The sequence below is a fragment of the Convolutriloba macropyga genome, chromosome 3, assembly GCF_964194025.1.
Source record: "Convolutriloba macropyga chromosome 3, txConMacr16.3, whole genome shotgun sequence".
NCBI lineage: Eukaryota > Metazoa > Xenacoelomorpha > Acoela > Convolutidae > Convolutriloba > Convolutriloba macropyga.
In genome coordinates this window covers 65,872,583-65,897,074 of record NC_134470.1, presented here as the reverse complement: position 1 = coordinate 65,897,074, position 24,492 = coordinate 65,872,583, and the positions used below count along the sequence as shown (strand labels likewise).

Below are 24,492 nucleotides of genomic sequence, written 5' to 3'. Positions count from 1 at the left end.
TGTTTCTTATTCTGTCGTATCATTTTTTCTTAGGTTTTTTTTCTTCAAAACTTGTGTTCCCTAAGAATTTCTTTTAAGTAACAAAAGCTTCAAATGTAAGTTTATCACTCTTATGTGGTTCGAATCGGATTTTATGTGCTCGTCTTTTGACAAGTTTTAGAACGTTAACTGTTCTGAATGAGCATTCCGTGGAATCGAGTAGAGTAATGGTAATTGTGGCTTTTGTACTGCCAATCAGATTACGTGCTAAAAAACGCTATTGGCTTCAAAGGGTATTCATTGCTTCGCTGAAACCAATTGTGCTTGCGTGTTTTATCGGCAGAACAAATGTAAAATGGATTGACTTTTTATATCTTGGTTAATCTTCGGTTCCTCATTTAGCAAGCAACCCAATTTTGAAAATTCTTTGTAAATGTAAAATGTTCAGTAAAATGAATGTGAAATTCCAAGTCAGCAGCAAAATTTGTTCAGAAGCTTTGTGAACGAAAGATTTTTGTCTCAGAAATTTGGTCTCTTATCTCGCTCTCCAATTTTTTTTTTCAGTTTTGTAAATGGGAACAAGTGTTCAATAATTTGACTTCTATGTTATGATTACATTCTGCGTCAATGAAGTCTCGATATTGGTGTCTTGAGGTACTATACATGCTAAAAATATGATTGTTGTCTAGACTATCACGTTGATTTTATGAGATAGAAGACGTCTTGAAGCCATCTGAATGCAAACTTGCGCGAACTAAATAAATACAAAACTGATATATTTCATTTTACATCATTAGGTTTTGCAAACAGACGATCAAAAACGGGCTATGGTTCTAACGGTTTTGGTGATTCGCTTTCTGTTATATGCATTTGCCACTTTTACTACTATGCTTTTGAGGCTTTGTCCTTTGTTGAACTAAGTAGGTCGTTTCAGGTAGTCGACTCACTTGCATTCCTTGTAAAAATAACTAGAGATTAATCAAGTACGCGATAAAATGGAAATTATAAGCTACGCGCAAAGTACAGTGCCCCTCTCCCCCGATACCCCAATTGTAGCCCTTCTACCTTGATCGTAAACATTGTGCTGCGTTACTCAAAGCTTGAAGCTTGTTGAGTGGGGGTATGTTGGTTACATGTCTCGAAACATAAAGAGTGTCTTGTCAACATTGTTGTTTCAAAGTCTGCTACCTCTCACCGTCCACGAACTTTGAACAACTGTGACTTATTTTGTGAACACCTGTTGCGCTGGTTGGGAAAAGAGTATTAAATGTTCCCAGTTGCCCAAAAAGTGAAATAACCTTGTCGTCTGCGGTGGCTTTGTGGATTAACCCGAAGACCCAATTTTATTGAGCGGAGTGAATTTTCCGCATTTAGTCCTGATCAAAGCAGTCATACAGTTTTGCGTCCTAATTGAGGGTATGACACGAAAACAGTCGATTAATTTTGAATCTTCAAGGTAATCTTGGCTAAAGTTGACAGAAGTTTTTGATGTTTATCTGTCTATTTTTACTTCAATGCAATGAACGTCGTATGAAACCTAAGATTCCAAGCAAAAGTAGACATAATTTGTTTCTTTACCCTGTTTTAAATTTATTCGCAGGCTTTGCTAAATTTATTATGCAGAAGTATTTAATTATCAATGTCCCTTGTTAATTGAATCATCAGTTTTCGGTTCTCAATTTTGGATATTAGCTATTGTAAATCAACCGCAATGTTTGCGTGGGACGCAAAGTGAGATATTTGTTCATCTAGATTACTCGTAAACTACAAGAACGGAATTTATCTTTTCACAGTTTACAGCACTTGGATGCAGCATATGGACAGGTGATGAATAACTTGAAATTTTAATTTGTTGTTTATATTGTTTACTTGCGATATAAAATGTGAATTTCAATAACTCCTTAATTCCTTTACAATGCTATAGTAGGAAAATTCATACGTAAAAATATCACTTCTCGGATAACCTGTGACGGCGAGGAGATACTTGACAAAATCTCTTTCTAATACCTTTTTCAATTTCTACTTTTTCAGTACTTTTCATTTGTTAAATATTGAATAAAAAACAATTACCTGTTACTGTTACTCAGCTATTTTTGCTTATTTTAACTTAACGATGCTGACTTACTAATTTTCTCATCCTGCTTTTCTGATCTCCCAAGCGGGTAATTCGGCTCTCATTGTGAGCTTCGTTTTGTTCATATTGAATTGTAAGAAATTTGTTTGTAATCGTCTATTTAGAGTTTTAATTATACGAGATTGCGTAATTTTTTATTCGGCCTTCATTTATTTAAAAACTCCTTTTTACGACTGAAATTTTTGTTCCGATCCCACCTGCGGGGAGGGGACTATATGCACAACTGGTTTTTTTCTTGTTCCGCGTCAATTTTGCTCGAGGACTGGTACCACTAGAAAGTGCGTCCAGCGTAGTGTGATTTTTTTTCCAAATTTCGAGGAATTATTGAGGTTTGAAGTTTTTGTGAATATTTCACTTTTCACACTGATTTTGTTCACATTTTTGGTCTCATCTTTTTTTTAAAAAATGCTAACTTTTGCACAATCAGGTTTTTCATAACCCCGAAGCGATATCGAGACTATTTTTTGTCTCATCTCGGTTTTAATAATAAAACAATTTTGATTTGGATGTAGATGGTTTTAGGAGTCAATTTTTTTGCGGCCATTTGACTTCAGTTTTGGTTTTTTTTTCTCGTAACTCTCTGGCGAAGTCTGCTAAATGCGTTGCATTTTGATTATTGGTAAATATGCTGTTGTCTGAAATGGTCTGAGCGACTAATGATTTTGTTGAATTGGTAGTTTTCATTTAAATTTTGACCATAGTTTTTTTGTGCTTTACGTTGTATGTACGTGTTACTGAGTCCCAATACTTAAAATTCTCTCTGAAGTTCTCACCAATGTTTAAATCAACCTAAATAATGTTGATGGCATTGCTTACATTGAAACTATTTTTATTCAAAATTTAGTGTTTTCCTTAAAATTTGTAAATTTTGTTCATCCTGGTTCTTATATGGTACTGCTACTCATTCCAATTATTGAGAGGTGTCGATTACTGATCACTTGTTTTTCAAAACTGCGCGTGATCGTAGCTAATGCTTTTTGACTGGACGCTAAATAATTTCAAAAACATTTAAATGAGCTTTTAGTTTGACAGTTTTAGCTTTTTTAATATGTTGCCCTTCAAACTGATTTATTAAATTCTTCATCAGTCGATAATCAGGCATATTGGAATCTAGCTTTCTTTTTCAATTGATAGCTAATCTTAGACATAAATTTGACGCCAATTAATTTTTGTAAAAATTTGGTTTTGTCTTTTGGTTATTCACCCATTTTTTGTTAGATTTGGTTTTTTACAATTGCATTTTTTAGGTAATCTGGTTGCTAACAAGACCAATGTTTGTGTGAGAATTCGGAACGCGTCAGTAAGGTTTGTAAATTTGGTTTCAAAAGTTTAAGCCGATTTTGAAAAAAGTGCTCCTCTATATTATTTTATCGACTTGTAATTTATTCTCAATAGCAACGGGGGGTTCTAGTTTTTGCAAGTGCAAACGTGTGTCTGTTCTTATTAGTTTCAAGTTTTACAATTTTCTGCGTTGCTGTAGTTGGTTTTCAAGTTTTAATAGAATATTTATGAAATTTTTGAGTTGAAGATTTTTTTTTCGCATATATGAGATTACATGATTTGATTTTTGAAGACCAGCGATTAGTAAGTTCAAAGAGCAAATCTGACCTACCTCACTCAAGATTTGACTTCTGATCATCTAGCTCTGGTGACGCCTATTTGAATTTGCTTTCTGAAATTAGATTTATAAGTGAGGTCAGAGGTCAGTTTTTTAAACTTTTGCGCTCACTTATAACTCTAAATAGAGCTCTTAGAATAAAATCAAAAATAATTAGAGGTCAAGCAAGCTGAAAAATAATTAAGTTGTTACTTGAGAGATTTTACAGTTTGATCTTTAGTTTAAAAACTGGATAGAGGTTGAATTATATATCTTTATATTTTTTTTGATAAAAAATTAGTGGTTAACTTGATAAACTGTTTTTTACTTAATATAAAATTGCAGTAGAGTTGTTATGTGTGTGTGGGTTCATCATTTCTTGTGTTTTTGTAGTGAATCAAAGAAATTTGAACCAACTTGTTTTAACCCTTTTTTGTAAACGTTTGTCTTTTTTTGTAAAGAATATATTAGAGTTTATAGCACAAAATTTAAAATAATTAGTCCCGCAAAAAAATACTTCTAAAAATACTTCATTTGGAGTAGCTGTTGATGCAATTAAAAATTTAAGCTCAAAACGTTGTGTAAGCCGTGAGGCACCAATACTTTACATACATAGTTTTTTTAATCTATCACTTTTTTTTCAATTTGACCTACAGTTTTGCCGCTTTTTATTTCAGGACTTCATACTTTGTATATTTCAAACTCTTTAGCGTGGTTGTCGGTCAAATAGCTCGCGAACTTGATGAAACCATTCACCACATTCAGCTCTGAGTGACTTCGGCTTAATGACTTTCGTCACTCAATAGCAGTATGGTTATTTGAGGACAATATCCAATTTCAATGTGATGAAAGTTATAATGAGGGGAATCCATATATTATTTATAACTGGCATAAATAAACCAATTGCAGTAGCTGCATTTTTGTAGCTGACTAGACGAATACGCTTTTTGCGACGACAGTCGCTGTTAACTGAAAAAGGAATAGCGTTTAATTTTATTAAACACAATTCATGCGCTAGTTATTAAAAGTCTCTAAGTGATTGACTATAGCTACTGCCCTGCAAATCTGCTATTTTTGTTTTGGAAAGCTTTAGTTCATCAGTTCATAACACAATACTTTAACCGATTTTGGGGGTTACATGACAAAATACCCAATGCCAAAATACCCAATGTGCCAAAATACCCAATGCCATTATACCCAATTTATTCCCTTTGATCTTTTCGTTCAATAATCCGATTACAAATTAGCACTCAAATTTACAAGCATGTTTTCTCGCAATTAAGTTGCTAGTTTAATCCTATGTTCTGTTGTGATAGTTTCATATCAAGTCCCACGGGCCGCTGAGGCATGGCCATGGCCCGCGAGGCATGGCCAAACGCACTTACTAAATATTATGCTAAATAATCGTTCTGATAGTTTCAACGTTAGAATAAAATATTGGGTATATTTTGGGTATTTTGTCACATTGGGTATTTTGTCCTGACACCGATTTTGGGAACATTTCATTTTTCTCTCCAGGAATTTTCTGACATTTTATTTGCTAGGGTCCTGCTCACCGACGAGACTGTCGAGGAAATTTTGAGGACTTATTTTTTGCGTCTTGGGAAGCCTAAAAGTTTCTCTGTAGTGTCAATACCTATATCTAACTTTCTTTTGTTTTTTGTTAATTCTCGTTTGCAGTTTTTTGAGGTTGAAATTTTTTACAGGGACCAAAAGAGGTGTATTCTGTTAATTCTTGAAATCAATGGTTTTTAGGCAATCTTAATTTTCCACCAGAAATTTTTAATTTACTGCACATATGAGGAATGCTCAAATTTTGATTCAAATCTTTGCAATAAAAACAATCGAATGTGGAACAATTGAAACGGCAAATGTAAGTAAGTTGGTTCAGGTTTCAGCTCAATTAGGTTGCAGATATTGATGTAATTCTGGCACGCTGAAATTTCTGCTCGAAAAAGTTAAAAATCACTTATTGCTTTTCATGAATTTGCCCAAGTTGCCAATATTCCGCCATTCTGTTTCCAAAAATTGTTTTTAGTTGTTTTTGCATGAATTGTTGGAAGAAGGCGGCACATCTCTAAGCCTTCCTACAGTTCATGTACTTCTCGAATTTTGCGTTATTTTTATTCTCCTTTCCTAACATCTTTTCATGACCTTAGATATTTTTAGACAAACTGGACCTTGTTTTGCGTTTGTTCTGTAAAAGGCAAGTTTATATCAGTGCAGCTTCAAGAGTTAATGAATTGGCATCGATATGAAAGAAAGTTCCTGAATTTTTTGCTATTTGAAATTTTTACCTACGTCTAAATTTGCTAAATTTTGCTAAATTTAGCAAATTTGGACTAAATTTTTACAATTTTGCTAAATTTTACCTACGTCCAATTTTTGTTGTCATTCCCATTGTTGTCAAAATGGACTTCAAGAATGGCTTCGTTTCTTGACACACGAAGGAATGACAGTGACAGGCAGGTAGAGAAACAAGATTGATTTTTGATTAAATTGATGGAGATAATATAAAACAATCATGCATTGCCTAATTTTGTGCGTCTAATTTGTTTGTTTAGAGTATCTCAGCAAGAAATTTTTAATCATTTCTGGGCTAAGCATAGACTGGGTGAGCTATCCTTCAAAATTGGGTATTGTAAAGGCGAAGCCGTCTTTTTTCGTCAGTTGAAATATCATTTTTTCATCCTACAGAAAAATCAACATTTTGCGATTCTTAGAGGCTGATTTAAAAAAACTATAACTTTATCGCGCGTATGAAAAAGGGAAGTCCTTTTAAAATTTAAAAAACTTTTGAGAAGGACCTGGAGCGTCTGAGGATTTGGGGATGCTTTTTTCAAATTATTTCACAGGAGGATATAAGTTTTCCAACCTGACAGCCCTTGCTTTGAGACATTTTGGTTATTTAGAAACGGATAAAGAAATATCAGCAAACTTTTAATTTACCAGAAAACTTTTAATTTAAAAAAAACTGTCAGAAAATTCATATGAAATTTCTACTTTCATATCAATCTGTTTTTTTTTCCAAAGGTTTATATTGAAAGGAGCTTCAATGAACCTGAATATTACTGATCCAACAAATAGGAGAACAAATAAAGAACAGTTTTAAACAAAAATTCATACGAAAGTGGTTTGAGAAAATCTTTAACATCCGTTGCACCTATTTTAGTCAAGATGATAACCTTGAGAACCATGTTCTCTATTCGATATGGAGTTTGATTTCTCTAAACAATTACACAATTGATCGTGCGATATTCAAAATAAGTAAGCACTACACTAGAAGATGAAAGGCACTCTAACTAGTCTTTTTTTGTTTCCGCTGCTAAACAGCAAATTCAAGACCTTCAAATAATTTTTTGTTACATTTGAGTAAAGTTCAAATTTGGATGGGATAGGGGATACGTGAAATTAGAAGAAAAACGAAACAATAGATTTTTCTAAGACGAAGTGCAATTTTTGTAATTTTAAATTCACTTTTGTTTCCTCTGGTATCCTAATTTTCAAGTAAATAAGTTTTCGTTTGTTAAAATTTGTGTTTAAGTGTATGGGGGTGCTAAGTTCATGTGCAGGGAATACTGTCAATATTAAAAGAAGGCTCCAAATAGGCTCCGAAATTTTCTTTTGAGAAAAGAGTTTGTGGACAACCCGTCAACTTAATTTTCTATGGTTGTCTCAAGATTACCTTAAATTATGTCCTTTCGTATTTTTTACAGTTACATTGGTTGAAATTGTGTAGAAGTGGTGCAATTTGGGATGGACAAACACTGCACGAGCAAAGAAAAACATTTTCTCCAAGACTATTGACTACTCTTTTAAAGACTACTCTTTTTCCATGACTACTCTTTTAAAGAGTAAAAAATTTTCCGTTTAGCTCTGCTCATTTTTTAAAGGTACCTGATGTATTTTTTGCCCAGTTTTCAATATTGAAGGATAAAATCCTCAAATAATTTTCAGAGCATAAAATAGAGTTGATTATATGTCGCTTGAATCATCAGGAATAGAACTGCTTTTTTGATCATAATAAACAAAGCTAATATAATGAAAAAATGAATTTCCGTTTGTTCATTTCAAAAGAATGTTTTCCAGTACAAGTAGATATGAGCTCTACATGCCGTGCTGTATGCTTTTTATCACCTTTTGAAAGTTTGTTAGATCGTGATTAGTTTGCTTTCCGAAAAAAATACGGACATTTTTCTCTGTTATGTAGCTAAGATTAACTCTGACGTGTTAGTTAAATGTGTACCAAAATAGCATTCATGCGTTAAACCATGGCTGTGTCGACATATAAACATTACCTTAGTGACATCAAACGGATTTCTATTTACTGACTTTCTTTGCGCTAAATACGTTGGCGCTATTTTAATCTTGCTGTGATGTATTTATTGCGACATAGTTACTGTCTCTTGTAATCGGTGCTAGGAAAATTGGCCGACAGGGCGTTTAGCCGACAAGGAAAAAATGAGAAATTTAGCCGACAGTTTTACCATAATTGGTCATAATTTTTTTTTCAATTGGTCATAAAAGTCTCATTGGTCCATAAATCAGTAGTTCGGTTGTGATAGATTCATATCAAGTCCCACGGGCCGCTGAGGCATGGCCATGGCCCGCGAGGCATGGCCAGATGCGGTAAAATACGGTCCGACCACGGATAGACCTTCGTTAATTACACTAGTTGATGAAAAAATTGCGTTATATGTGTCCGCTTACGAAATAGTGTTTTAAATTGGCCAATCGCAGCTTCAGAATAAGTTTTGTTGTTCATTTTACTTAAATTGTCGGCTAAATTTCTCATTTTTTGGTTGTCGGCTAAACGCCCTGTCGGCCAATACGGCGGCCACCCTTGTAATCATTATGTGGACACATGACGGCACGGCTCTGAAGAATTACACTGATTGAAAAAGTTGTAAAGAGTATAGTAATGTTGCTCAACGCTCTGTTCAACGTTTAATTGTACATTTGAAGTGAAGTTCCAATAGTTACCTAAAATTGTTTATCTCTGGAAATTATTGTTGTCATTTCGGTTGCGAGTGTTGTTGATTTTCATTACTGATACGGTGAGACGACCACTTTATCAATCTCTTAAGGCTGAAATTCCGCCCCAATCGTAAAAAGTGCTTGTGAAAATTTTAAGTTTATAAATTTCTCTTGTCTTTGAATTTGAAAAAGGAATTTCACAAGCTATTATTCGCTTTAATGCCTTACTTTTGGTCTTTAAATTCAAGCGTCCGATTATTTGGTGATATTTAATATTTTACAATTTATAGTGTCAAACTTACGCCGTGAAATTTAGGCTGCTGAATTCAAAATGTCCCACCCTATTGTCAAAACTTCCATAAATAAAACAGATGAATATAACCTCTACGGTTCTTTTGAATATAGCTTGTCTGCTATTTTAATGGTGGGTCCACCAGTCGCTGTGGAACTCATTCACAGTTTAAAAAATTAAAAAATGACAACATGCAATTAAAAATCAGAAGATAATTTTTGTCGTTCCAATGGTTTATTCTGATGTAAAACAAAACAAACTTGGCTTTAAGTTTTCATAGAGCTCAGTATCAAGGTGTTCATATGACATTTCGTTATGACTTTATTTGACTTATCTCATTGTTCACGTCAGTTAAAAATCTATGATCAACGGCGCAGAAATTGTGTTACTTTAGTTTGTGACAAATTTCTGTGGCAAAACTGCCCTTTTCTTAATACTAATGTAGCCTGAGAATAAATGAGAGTTTTTAAATACAATGAGTAAGGAGAGTAAGGAATTTATGTCAATTTTCTACAAAGTTTTTTATAACAGAAAAAGTTAATTTTCTCCATAAAAAATAGATGTAATTTTAAGTCCTTATTGAAAGTTTATAAAGCTACCATATCAAGTTGAGCAAAATCTTTTTCTCATATATATTTTATATCGTATCGTTATCATATATAATCAAAAATTGTCTTGAATTTTTTTGCTCACTTTTTTAGATGATTATACCTGAATATCAGTAATCACTAAATGTTTTTAATCTGAACCATTCCTTGAAATTTATGTATTCTGCATGTTAGAGATCTTTAATTTATTTGTTTTTAGATTTTACCTATTTCTAATTTAGGTTCCGGGGCGTACTTGAAACGATAAAAGTCGTGAAAAGTAGAAAACTGTGGTAACTTTACGCCTGAATGTTTGCTCGTGAAATTAAAAATTGTAAATTTTTCGTCATAGTTTGATTCAATTTTCCAAAGGCTTTTTTATTGTTTCTCATTTATATCTCCACAAAGACAATCGACGTGTTAAATCGGCCAGAATTTACTTGCCGATTGTTGGGCAGTTACAAAAAAGTTGGGCTGTTAACAAGTTTTCTAAACTCCATTTCATTGAAGGTTCGAAAGATGATTCTAGTTAATTTACCTCGATTTCAGGTGGCATGCCAAGAGTGAAGAAAAGTTGGTTCCATTGCTAAAAGAGGAAAAGTGCCATCTTTACTGAACTCAGGAAGAGAATATTACATAACGTAACACAAGAGGAGTGGCTGGTAACTATGTTTGTGTCTGGCGTGTTCTACTCTTATGGTATCCTGTGTGGGAAGTACTCAATGCAGGTGTCAGTCCTCTTTAGCACTCTCCTGTCAATCATGCTATCCAAGACACTCCCCCTCGCCCCTCCGCTCACATGGAACAGTGCTCTCCACTACTCAAGGTTAGCTTACACGCTTGATTTTGTTCGAATCAAAAAATGAGAAACAGGAAGGTATTTTAAATCATTCACTATTCAATGAACGGTTTTGACCAATCAGCAGTTAATGCCACTCTATTTTTTTAAACCTTACGTAGAATTTTATTTTTAGTTTTTTGTTTACGTTTTTTTTTAAATTTTGGAGCTGAATTTGAATTTTTACACTTGGCCAAAAACCTCACGTTCCACTTCAGCTAATCAATTTAGGGCATTTTTGTCTTAATGTTGTGTATATCACTTGTAGTAAAGTAACTGTTTTTGAATGAAATCAAAAATATGCTAAATAGAAAGTGTTGCCCTTTTCCGGTGGAACAGATTCCATGGTCGCAATATCGCATTACGACAATGCATATTTGTTTTTTTTTAAAAAAAAAGCTAAGCTGCGTTCGATTTTCTTGAATTCTGAAAAGGTGGGAAGGGTTTGGGACAGTTGAGCAACATTTTGTTCTTATTCGTTCGAGTATAACAGTGCCACATAAGTTCGACGCATTTTTCTTCCACATGACTCTCGAAGTCTTTGAAGTTTTTAAAAATATTGGCGCTAATAATGGCCTCGCTTGACTTGTTGGTCAGTGTTACTGAAAAATTTTGTCATTTTGAGATTGATGTACTTCTCAACGGATTTTGAATACAGTTTAGAGACTCCAAAGAGTTCAGGGCCTCCTTTTTGCTAGGAGCCGTGAAATATTTATCAACTTGCGTGAAGGACTTTGGTGACTTGTGCTATGAGGCAAATTAATGCCTACTGATGTGAAAAAATTGGAAAGATCATGTACGCCACGCTGCGTAATTTGTGATGTTTTTGCATCAAATGAAAAGTTTGCACGCCAGAAACAATAATAGACTGATCTGTGTGAGCGATTAATAGCCAGAATCATAAATTGACTGGCAGATTTTTGACATTGAAAAACCAAACTCCAAAACATTGAAAACGTCTTAATGGGCGTAAGGCAATACATGAATTTAAAAATGATTTCTATTTTTCCATTTGTAATAATCCGATAACTCTGATGATTGTTTCCTCATTTTGAAAAAAAAATGTGTGAAATTTTTATGCTAGCCCTTTTTTGCTGAGACATTTTCTGACTTTATTGGGTTTATAGCAGACCCATATATCTGGTATCTTTTGTAAATTATCTACGTGTAGAATAACCAAAATACCGCCTAAACTTTGATTTTGTAGAACAATTTGAAAAGTAAAGAAAAAATTTTGTAATTTTTGAACCAAAAAGGAGGCTCGTTATTGTGAGTTGATGTTCCGACTCGCACATGATGTTCCGACTCGAGCTCATTTACCTCTTTGACTTAATTGTCAACCAAATGAAAAGCTAACAAAAATTGAATTACATAATGCCATGCCTCATGACAACACTCGCCGAGATCTGCCATTAAAAAGACTACGAGAAAAAACAAACAACAAAATGAGCAACACAAATTTCACGGCAAAAACTCAATATCTAAATTTAGAAGCATCTAGTAACAACGTCAAAAGGCAATCAGATGAAACCGTAACTAAACAGATTTACTTTTTCCTAACTGTAAAGCAGATGGAATTTTAACTTAATGAGACTAGGCAACAAGTCGACAAATAGAAGAAAGAATGAGGCGAAATTCAAAAAAATAATCAACATTTTTTTAAACCAAATAATTTCAAAAACCTTATAACAGAATAATTCTTGATAATTTTTTTAAAAAGTCATTATGAAACCAACGGGACTTGTTTTTGGTTAGACTAAGCCATGGGAACGGACTAAGGATACAGAAAAACTCAAAAATTACAAACAATTTGCGAAAACAAATTATTGAAGCCATTGACATCATTAGCTATTATATGAATAATGTATTTTGTTTCAGTTTTTATTTATACTAATTCAGCTTATTATGTGAATAATGTATTTTGTTTCAGTTTTTATTTATACTAATTCAGCTAAATTTATACTGAAAAAATAAAAAGTTTTTTTGGGCCAAATTTGAAAATCATTGGTATCTGTTATTACCCGAGTGTGCCAAAAGAAGAGAAAAAGAAACAAATATAGCACTCACAAAACTTATGAAAACGCATGTTGTTCAACAAACAAAACATCAGTAACGACATAAGATCAGTAAACATGTTAGTTGTTGAAATACAAGGAATTGGATTGGGGACCTCTCATCAATGATGAGAATAAGTTACAAGTTGACCAAAAAAACAACAAGAACTGAAAAAAATTTATTTTATGTTTGAAAACAAGTCATCTCAAAAGCTTTGACTATTCGATATAAGCTGACTGCTTCTGGTAACATCATTCATTCAATACTTAATTACAAGCCTATGAGACCAGTGAGCATTTATGGCTACAGAAGAAATTGAAAAAAAAATATTTCGCGAAAGTGTCGAGCGTAAAGCCATTAAAAATGAAATTTTCAGTAAAAACTTCAAATCTGAACAAATTCATTAAAACCACGAAATTTTTTTTAGAAAACCTGGAGTAGCAACGCCATTAAGTTCAATAGATTTCGATAGAAGCCAATAAATACGCTATATTATGCCTCGATAGGACGAGAACAATATTTGTCATTCATATGTTATCAGTAAGACATTACAAGTCACTGACTATGAAAACAACAAATACAGGCAAAATTCAAAAATTCAAAAGTAACTAGCGAGAAGAAAGTGTGGTGGCCATTGAAACAATAAGCTTTTCGCTGAAAACATTATCAACGATCCATTGAGCGTTTTCTCTTAGCCAATGGGAATTAAGATACTGTGATAAGATTTCAAAAGGAATCAAAATTACGAAAAAAAATCCAAAAATTAAAAATATATGAAAACGCGTGCATCGAAGTGATAGAACCAATAGTTAGAAGATAAAACTGCTAACTAGATAAATTTTGGTTGAAGTAGAGCAGAAAAGAGTCTTGAAATTACTGAGGTTGACTTACAGTTCACGATATAAAATAAGTTTACGATCGGTTTGTTTAAAAAAATTTTGAGAAAAGTCTTGAGAGCCATTAAATTCAATAGCTTTCAACGGATGTCAATAGATACGCTCAGTTATGCCTCGATGGGAGGACAAGGATGTTCTTCAGGCATAGGCAATCAATAAGACATCACAATAAGTCTTATGACTATGAAAACAACAATAAATATAAGCAAAAACCAAAAATTCAGTAGAAAAGTGCAAGAAAGTGTCGAAGTCATTTAAACCATACCTCTTTCTCTGTGAACTTTTTCTATGATTTTTTGAAGGTCGTGTTTCAGTCAATGGGAGCTATCAATAATAAGATATTACGATAAGGTTTGAAAAGGAACCAATAATACGAAAATATCCAAAAATTTTGAAAGATTTTGAAATCTTTTGACTTTGAAATCTAATGACCAATAGTTAGAAGATGAAAGGGCTAACCAGATTTATTTTGATTTAGGTAGGAAGGAAGAAAATTTCCGCAATAGATGTCCATTTAAAGCACTAGATAGGTTTACTTAATGCTCATTACGACACCTATTGCACTTTAAGTCAATGAGTCTATGCCATAGGACTCCAAAAATTTGTAAAACCAGAAAAACAAAATTTCAATTAAAGTTACGAAAACTCAGAGTCGAAGCCAAAAAAACTTGAGCGATTCCTTGAAGACAAATTTTTTTTTTCATTAGGCGTCAGTTGACTGTAAATGAGGTTTGTCATTGACAGAACCTCGATATGAAAAGTGAATAGCCTCTAGGTGACTTAAAAAAACCAAAAAAAAATTGGGACGTCTTCTAAAAAAGGAGCTCTGAATTAGAATTCGATTTTTTTATAGTAAACTTCTCTATGAGACCAGAACTAGTCTTTTTTATCGCCTTCCGTCTATTAGGAACACAAATTGATTCATTTTGTGGCGTGAAATGTAATTTCGAAATAATATGTTCATAGAAAAAGACCTTAATTTGAACGAAAATTCCCCTAAAAGTGATCAAATTGATGCCAAATATCACGCGTTTACACAAAACTCTAAACCTCCATAACTCCTCGAAAAAAAAACGAAATTCAAAATACACAAACTACAGAGTCCTCTGCATGTTTGGTAACAGTGCAAAATAGTAATATTGGTTTCAATTACGTGGATTGATTTTAGGTTTTCATTTTTGTGCTAATTTTACATAAATTGTCTTGCTGCTTCTAATACTTCTTTCTGATTGCCTTTTTGTTTATTTTTTGTTCATAATGTTTGGGCTGACCTCTGCACTCAATTTATCTGCAACAGCGTTTTTTTAAAAAAAATTAGATTAAATGAGATATGTAAAACTTGATCAGTTTTTCTGTATTAAATGGTCAAAAGAAATTATGGAGCAGATTTGTAAAATAAAAATTGAAATAATTTTTTCTTATTACTTGCTCTCGGATAAAATTTGAAGCAGTTTTTTATTCGTGCTTTTGTCTTTTTGTGGAAAATTTTTGAAGTTTTGTAGACTTTTTTTTTACTTATCAAGTGACTTTACCGCTTTGATTATTTGAAGTTTTTGTTACCAAGATTGATCTAATGCAGAATTGTTGCCGCTAACTCAGTTTGCGGTCATTTACTACCAAAAGTGTTTTGAATGCTGCGCCAAAATTTGGTTCATTTTCCACTCTAAATGTTTTGTTTCAATAGTTCACTTTGAGTGATTGTTTACCTTTTATTGGTTTTAACTGAATGACTTCCTCAACCTTACCTTATGGATAACGACCGTCTATCATCAACATATGTTCATAGAATTAAGTTGAAAAACAAAATGAAGAGAAGAAAACTTGATTTTTAATTTGTTTCGTTTTTGGGTTTGATATATGGATTGGTTTCAATGTGCAGTGCTACTTTTTGGGGAGCTGATTAAAGTTCTGAGAAAATGGTTTTCTTTCCCAATTGCTGTCATTTTCTTATTATGTGCACTGATCAGACTGGGTCATATTGATGTTAGGCAGTAGATTTTGGACAGGGATATATTTTTCTCATGGTTCTTAAGTCAGCTGAATTTGAAGTTTAATCTCAAACGTTTCGCTTCAATTAGCTTATAACAACAAAGTAGTTTGTGATCTTTTGCGTGTCTTTGAGAACAAATCTCTAAAAGTAGCAGATTCGTTAGAAACATTTGAAATTCTCTCGATGGAATTTAGATTTTATCGTTGAATTTTTTTATTCAGCTGACCCTTGAAGTGGTCAATTTTTTTCTCGGCAGCTTATTTTTTCGCGACTTCTTACATCTTTATTGTTCCGACCCCACTTGTGGGGGGAGGAACTATATACTCAAATGGGTTTTTTTTTGTGTGGGGGGAGGAACTATATACTCAAATGGGTTTTTTTTTGTTCAGTCAATTTTGGCCGATCGATATATTCATCGCAGAGAAATGTGAGTGGTATCATTAAAAAGCTAGTCCAGCGTAGAATTCAAAATTAAAAAGATTTTTTTGATTTTCGTTTTTTTTTCGAGGAGTTATTGAAGATTGAAGTTTTGTGTGAACACTGGATATTTGTTCACTTTGTGTGATTTTTCTGCAAATTATGATATTTTCTATAAAAATAGTGTTTCAAACTTGAATTTCGTGCCAAAAATGAACCAATTTTGTGCTCCTAATAGACTGAAGGCGATAAAAAAAGACTAGTTCTGGTCTCATAGAGAGCTTCAATATCAAAAAAAATCGAAATCTATTTGAGAGCCCTTTTTTTATAAAACTTTTCTACTTTTTTTGCTTTTTTATGTCACCTAGAGACAAGTCACTTTTCATATCGAGGTTCCGTTTATGACAAACCTGTTTTACAGTCAAATGAAACCCAATGAACAAAAAAAAATTCGTTTTCAAGGAATTGCTCATGTTTTTGTTTAATTGGACTATGAGTTTTCGTAATTTTAAATGAAATTTTGAATTTTTTTGACGTTTTACTTATTTTTGGAGTCTTTTGGCATGGACTCATTGACTAACAGTGCAATATGTCCCGTAGAGAGATTTAAGTGAGCATATCTAGTGCGTTGAGTGGCCAGCTAGTGGCTGATATAACTTCAAAAACAGTTTTTCGAAAATTTTTTCGAACAATAACCAATCCTAAACTTTTTATCGTGAACTGTAAGTCAGTCTCTCTCTGTGATGACAGCACCTTCTTCCGTCCTATGTGAACCACATTTGATCTAGCTGGTGGTTTTATCTTCTAACTGTTAGTAATATGACTTCAATGACAAGATTTCAAGTTTTAAATTTTTCTTTGGCTTTTTCCGTATTGGTTGCTTTTGAAATCTTATCACTTTATCCTACAATTGACAGCTCCTATTGGCAAAAAGAAGACGTTCATTGGATCACAGATATTTTTTTAAGAGAAAATCTTATGGTTTCAAAAGGCTTCGACCTATTCTTCTTGCACTTTTTTACTGAATTTTGGTTTTCGCCTGTTTTTTTTTTGTTATTTTCATAGTCATAAGACTTGTTGTGATGTCTTATTGATCACCTATGCATGACAAACATCTCCATTGTCTTAAAAAAGCATATTTTAGCGTGTTTATGAACTTCCGTTGAAATTTTTTGAGTTTAATGGCTGTTAAGAATTTTAAAAGTTTTTCGAAATTTTTTTTGAACATTAACAAATTTTTTAATGTTCATGAACTGTTATTGTGTCTAAGTATTGCTTTCTTTTGATACTAAAATATTTTCTTTGGCGGTTTCATCTTTTTACTCTGATTATGTGACTACAATGAAACAAGAATTCAAAATTGTTTAAATTTTTTTGATATTTTCTTGTTATTGGTTACTTTTGAACTCTTATCACATTAGGCAATGTGTATCTTTTTGGCTGCACTAGAAATAATAAGGATCCTGTAAGTACTATGAGTGAATAACAGTCCACGAAAAAATTTTAGGATCCGTTAATGTTCAAAAAAAATTCGAAAAACTTTTTTTAAGTCTTAACAGCCATTAAACTCAAAAGCTTTTGACGGAGTGGAGGGATAAAGATGTTTGTCATGCATAGATAATTAATAACAGATCACAATAAGTCTTAAGACTATGAAAACAACAACAAAAACAGGCGAAAATCAAAATTCAGTAGAAAAGTGAGAGAAGAAAATTTCGAAGCCATTTAAACCATTAGCTTTTCTCTGAAAACTTTATCTGTGATCCACTGAAAGTCTTTTCCCAGCCAATTTGATTAGAATAATTTTTTCATAGTCTTAAGACTCATTGTGATCTCTTATTGATTATCTATGCATGACAAACATCTTTTTCCTCCCATCGTGTTATTTCTGAGCGTAGTTTTTGACCTCCGTTAAAAGCTTTTAAGTTTAAGGGCTTTTAAGACTTTAAAGTTTTTCGAAAATTTTTTGGAACATTAACCGAACCTTAACTTTTTTTCGTGGACTGTTAGTCAATTTTAGTACTTAGAGGATCCTTTTTATTTCTAGTGCAGCCAAAAATAATCTGTTTATCGGTTTTGTCTTCTACCTAATAGTTCTAAACTTCAATGACACGAATTTTCTTTTTTTTTTTTAAATTTTTGGGTACTTTTTATTATTTTTGGATACTTTTGAAATCTAAATCTTATCACATTATCCTAATACTGATAGTTTTCATTGGTTTAGCGAAGACGTTCAACGGATCATATATAAAGTTTTCAGAGAAGAACTTATGATTTAAATTGCTTCGACACCTTCTTCTGGCACTTTTCTACTGAATTTTTGATTGTTGCCTGTCTTTGTTGTTGTTTTCATCGTCAATAACTTGTTGTAAGGCCTTATTGACAAAATATGAATGGCAAACAAACTTGTTGTCCCATGGAGGCCTAATTTAGCGTGTTTAGTGGATTCCGTTGAAAGCTAATGAAATCAATTCGGTTGATACTACAAGTTTTCTCAAATTCGTGGTTCTAATGTATTTGTTCATATTTGATGTTTTGAAATTATTTTGATAAAAAAAGAGGAATCCCATTGCTGTTAAAAAAATTAATTGAAGATAGAAAAATTTCTAGTGAAAAGTTCGTTTTTTAATGCCTTCGACACTTTTCTCGCTCAATTTTTTTCTTGAAATTGCCGTTTTTGCCTGTTTTTGTTCTTTAGGTAGCCGTAATTTGCTGATAAGTCTCTTAAGCTTGTAATTGAGGATTGAATTTTTGATGTTACCCGAATCATTTAGTCAGTTTATAGCCTTTAGTCTTAAAGTTTATGATATCCATTTTCAAACTATATTCAAACTTTTCAGTTTTTGTTGTTCCTTTCGTCAAATTGTAACTTATTTTCATCAATGAGAGGTCACATCCAATTTCTTCTATTTCAAAAAATAGCATATCTACTGATATTATTTGTCACCGATGCTTTGTTGGACAATATGCGTTTTTATAAACGTTTTTTGAGTGGTCATTTTTGCGTTTCTTTTCTTTCAGAACAATCGCGTAGTAACAGCTCCCAATGGTTTACAAATGTGACCCAAATAAATTTTTTTAATCTCTCAGTATAGTTCCTGCAGCTGAATTAGTAGAAATAAGAATTGAATTAAAAATACATAAAATTCAGAACTAATGATTTTAATGGTAGCAATAGTTTGTGTTTTCGCAAATCGTTTCTAATTTTTTAAGTTTTGTTTAGTTCGTTTCTAAGGCTTAGTCTACCCAAAGACAAGGGCTTTTGGTTTTTTAATGTTTTTTTGGTAATTTATCAACGAATATTTAGTTGAAAGCTAATGATTTTTAAGACTTTTGAAATTTCTTGGTTTAAAAAATGTTGATTAATTTTTGAATTTCGCCTCATTGATCGTTCTCTTTGTTGACTTGTAACATAGTCTCCTTAAGAAAACTTTCCATCCGCTGCATAGTTAGGAGAAATTAAATTTGAGTTGATAAGGTTATATCTGACTGCATTTTGACGTTGTTACTATGTGCTTTTAAATTTATATATTCAGTTTTTGCCGTGAAATTTTTAGTTTTGCTAATTTTTTTGGTTTTTTTTTGTCTCGTAGTCTCTCTAAGGTCAAATCTCATTGGCGCTGTAATTGTAATAAGGCATGACATTATGTAATTCATATAGTAGATAGGCTGTGTAACGATTGTTTTAAACTCAAACATCTACTTTTGATATTTCTTCTTTTAGTTGACAATTAAGTCAAAAATGTAGATGAGCTCGGGTCGGAACATCATGTGCAAACGCACATTAACGAGCCGCCTTGTTTGTGCTAAAGATTAGGTTGACCATTGTTACCTTGATGATCAAGCCAGTCAATTCAGATTTTCCGAAATTTTTGTGTTTCAACGAACTGATACTGCTAGAATAACTAATTAGTTATTCGGGTAGCTATTCGAAGTTTTCCAAAAAAAGATTTGATGGAACTCAATCAATTTTAAGCATTTCAAGATATATCTGAAATTTTATTCCTGTTGCTATTGATGTTACATGAACAAAAAGGTTTGTTAGATGTAAATATAAATTTGATGCAAAATTGGCTGTTGTCTTATACCTTTGAAACTTCTGAAGACTTTCCTTTCTCCAAAAGAAATGACGCTTTTGAATGGAACCTGTTAAACAGTAGTTTTGCAAAACTTTCTGGTATAGCCTTTACAAAGCAATAATATGATTCATTTCTTGCTGTAGAAATGTATACCGTAGAAATGATAACCTTTCCTGTCACGCACAGAATTATGTGAAACTTTTGTTGGAACATGATTGATTTGCAACTGACAAGTGAAATAATCGGAAAACTTATTATATTTGTCTGGTATTTTACCATACGCTATAGTTATTAATCAACTGCTTAATTTCTCTCAACTTTTCCAATTATGATTATCAAAACTAAAAAAATTGTTTAAACTACGCAATCATTAAAAATTTTCCATTATGATTACCTAACTGTTATGTAAATGGAGAAATATTGTGATTGTGATTACAGCCCTAGTGGTTTGGATGGAGTGGTGCTGACAGTGACTAGAGTTGTGGCCATTCTGTCTGCCTACAAACAGATCCAGTGCATCAATCGAATGGGAGTTCGAAAAATACTCTATTTCACTCTTCTATTGGCTCTTCTCTCGGCTGCTCTCTTCTTCGTTCTTATCAGCTACATATTTTCACCAATTCAAGTCAACATTACAGATATTATTCCATTCTTTGTCCTGCTTTTCGACGTTCCCAAAACTGTGTGTTTGGGTCAGCGAATATTTTCGACCCCGCCGACTAGCAGATATGCGTATAGAATAGCATTGGCTTCTGGTTTTCAAAAAATGGGTCCGGTTCATTGCTTGAACTTTGTGGTTTCTGTGCTACTTCTAGCTATGGGTCTAATTTTAAACTTGAAGTACCTCAAATTAGTATGTCTGTTATCAATACTATGTGTGACGTCTATGTATGTGTGCTTCATGACAATCTATCCCGCGCTTCTGGTGCTATTTTCGGAAGTTTGTCTTTACGGGTGCAAAAGTGCAAGTAAACATCACGAGTTCATAATTGACTGTCGCGATATCGAGTGTTCCTATATGAGCTGTGATTCGAGCTCCCTTTTGATGAAAGTGAAGGCAATGATATCGCTGGGGTCGTTTGCGGTCCATGTTCTGATTTACTACCTAAATCCCACAGAATGTGCGTATTCTCTTTGTAAAACCGCAACGAATACTTTGAACAACATCAAGTTCTACAGCAGCAATGCAAAGCATTTTGATAGCGAATTTGCGCGCGATGACAGTGTTAATGGTGGTCACAGTGGTTTTGATTTGAATTTGATTGCGGATAGAGAAACGATTGATCTGATATACGGTTATGATATCAAAACAGAACCTCTCATTCTCTGCATAGTAGCCATAGGACTCACTGTCAAGTTCTTGCTGAGCGAAAGTTACTCTCCGACTATTGCTAGGATTTCCGAATCTGAGAGACCGCTAAACGAAGACAATCAAGTTGTTACGGATCAGTTGCGGGCTGAAACAAATGACCCATCAGTAAACAACGCTGGACTTGATTCCCCTGACGGTGGTATGTCAATTATGAATAATCCTGAAGATGCAAGGAGGTCGAGACATAACTCTCTAGCCTTAGGTTCTAATTCGGAAACCAATGTTGGCAGCGACCCTCCAGTATTCGATAGATCTGTATCGTGGAGTTCGGGAGGCCAAATGGACAATGTTCGATCGTTCGCTGAGTGTGTTGAGATTCTCAACAATGAAGGACTCTCAAGCTTGACCGATTTGGAAGTTGTTATGTTAATCAAAACGAGGAAAGTGCAGGCATATAATTTGGAACAGAAAATGGAAGCTAAACGAGCGATCGCAATAAGAAGGGAACTAATTTCTCAGCAATCTGCTAATTCTGCCGTATTTGACTTGCCATACATCCATTTCGACTATAAAGAGCTTCGCAATTCTTGCTGTGAAAATGTTATCGGATATGTCCAATTACCTGTCGGGATTGTTGGTCCGCTTATCGTGAATGGGCAATCATTTTTTGTTCCTATGGCGACCACTGAGGGCGCACTCGTTGCCAGCACCAACCGAGGATGCAAAGCTCTCCACTCGGGTGTTCAAGTTGTTGTTACTGACTCTGGAATGACAAGAGCCCCGGCTGTTGTGTTTCCTTCAATTGTCCAAGCTGACGTATTCTGTAACTGGTTCAAAGCAGAGGCAAACATTGACAAATTGCGCCGCGAGGTTTCCGAAGATAGTAGACATACGAAGTTAGTGTCTGTCACGCCCACGCAATCCGGTAAACATGTCTTCCTCCGGTTCCAGGCTACAACTGGTGATGCGATGGGAATGAATATGGTTTCTAAAGCAGTTGAGAAGTGTCTGTTGTTTCTCAAATGTGAGTTTACAAGTATGAAGATTATTACAGTAAGTGGCAATATGTGCACGGACAAAAAACCCTCAGCTATCAATTGGATTTTGGGAAGAGGGAAACGAGTGATCGCAGAAGCCACTATTTCTAGGCAAATAGTACAGTCAGTTTTGAAAACTGATGTTGACAACTTGGTCGAGCTAAATACTGTTAAGAACCTGCTTGGTTCTGCCCTTGCCGGGTCCATAGGCGGCTGCAATGCCCATGCAGCTAATATTATAACTGCCATATTTATAGCTACTGGCCAGGACCCGGCCCAAGTGGTAGAGAGTTCTAATTGTCTGACATATATCGAAAAGACAGAGGATGGCAATTTATCCATAACGTGCACGCTTCCATGCCTAGAAGTCGGAACCATTGGGGGAGGAACTGCTTTGCCTGCTCAGAAAGCTGCTCTGAAAATGTTGCACGTTCAAGGACCCACAAACACAAATTCTGTTAGTTCTAATCAATCTCGCAATCCTGACCTCTCATCAGGGTCTTCTGGAATTGAAACTGGATCATCAACTAATATCGACGATGGCGTTACAATTTCTGGTGACAGGAACGGCTACAGTACCTCCAACTGTTCATTTTCCAATGCCAAACAACTAGCTGCAATTATTGGATCTTGTGTGGTGGCTGGTGAGCTATCGCTTTTGTCTGCTTTAGCTTCCGGAGATCTGGTCAAGAGTCATCTGAAATTGAACAGAGCCAATGAAAACAGCAAAACTAAAGTTGCGTGATGGATTGTTCTGAGTATTGAGTTGTTAAGCGAAGCAGGCAGCAACTGAGAACCAATGCATAATTTTAATTATCGTTTTTTTAAAGGCACATTTTTTAAAGGCAGTTTGTATAATTCGAGATCATTACGAGCCAGCGCCCCACCAAATTAAGTGAACCATTTAGTTCATTTCGCCTCTTTAGTTCCTGTTAATTAAAGGCAGCGGCGCTGGCTCCTAATGAAAAAAATTTCTTGACTATCATGCAAGACTATCATATAATTCTTTAAGCATACAAAGCTCAAATAGTTTCTGAGAAGTCATGCAAGAATTTTTATCAGGAAATGCATTATAATTTGTATGACACAATGGACCTTCTATGTGAAATAGTCAATCCAGGAGTGAAAGGAAAACGAATTTTCCTTGTATGGCTAAAAGGTGTTGCATAACATGTTGACCTCCGAACCTGATCAATTTCTTTTGTAATGCTAGGGTAGCTTAGGAAAGTTTCATGTTAAATGGGAATTCTCAGTTGCGGCCGATGTCATACAGAGGCAACTGCCGGCTCTAAATGCAGTACTTGATCTGCTCTTTCTGTCATCACTTGCTGATATTTCTTGCGTATGTCAATATCCATTCTCTTTTGTATGCCCCTGAGGGGCGCCTAATTTGGAGTACATTTATATTCGAATTAATCATTTTATGTTAAATTTGTTATTCGTCTATCTAGAACTTGGATTTGGGAAAAACGTCTGCTAAAAAGGACAATTGAGTTTTCACACTTGTTTTCTGTAAATTGGTCAATAGAACGATTCGCCTAGTTTCATATGAGCCTAATTAATTTTTATCTCATTGGGCTAAACAAAAAAAATTTGTTACACTAAAAGTGGAATAAAAATTACGATTTTTGTTCATAATTAGCATATCGCTTTTTTAATGTTTTTTGCATCTATTATTGGCTGAATAATTTGATATTTTTTGAATTTCGTAAAAAATCGAAAAAAAAGCAAATGGAAATTTCAGACCTCTTCTTCAATCAGACAATGGTCCCCCAGGCTTAGTGGGTGCATATTTGCACCCTCCAGACGCGATTGCTATATTTTTACATAATGACTTACTATCTAATAACACGCGCTCGGTAACTGGGGAGTGCATAACGTACGGGGGAGGGGGACTCAAACAGAAAAGATTCTACATCTCAGTTCTTAATATGTGAAATTTAAATAGTTCAGTGAACACACCACAACCTTTCAGTTTCAGTTTTGAATATAATTATGAAAAGATAAATTAAACTAACTGCCTGTAATCAGTCGTGAAAATGTTTCAATCTTACTGTAAGATGAATTTTCGACTTTAAAAGAGCGTTCTGAAGACAAACAGAGTGTACTGAGAAGTTCAAACGTTGATCACATATAAAAATCGCACAATGCTCAGCATATATAACGTAGAATCCTAAGTTTGAATTCACAAGCAGTTAACAAATTGAACCGCAGATTTGCGTAAAGTTTTCAAGCTGCAGAGAGACAATAAAGAGTACTACTCTGAAAAAAATGTCAAGGTTTTTGAGAGAAGAAGCAATGG

General features: G+C 33.9%; 1 protein-coding gene across 2 annotated transcripts; it reads left to right on the top strand.

The window, feature by feature from the left end:
• Positions 1–589: 589 nt before the first annotated feature.
• Positions 590–23,621, top strand: LOC142336368 (3-hydroxy-3-methylglutaryl-coenzyme A reductase-like). 2 transcript variants are annotated; one of them, XM_075385148.1, is made up of 3 exons: positions 590–1,803; positions 10,116–10,392; positions 20,280–23,621. In XM_075385148.1, the coding sequence occupies exons 2-3, from the start codon at positions 10,235–10,237 to the stop codon at positions 22,933–22,935; spliced, it is 2,814 nt and encodes a 937-aa protein (XP_075241263.1). In that variant the 5' UTR covers positions 590–1,803; positions 10,116–10,234; the 3' UTR covers positions 22,936–23,621. The 2 variants fall into 2 exon arrangements, with proteins under 2 accessions (XP_075241263.1, XP_075241262.1); XM_075385147.1 differs by lacking the exon at positions 590–1,803 and adding an exon at positions 8,599–8,767.
• Positions 23,622–24,492: the final 871 nt, after the last annotated feature.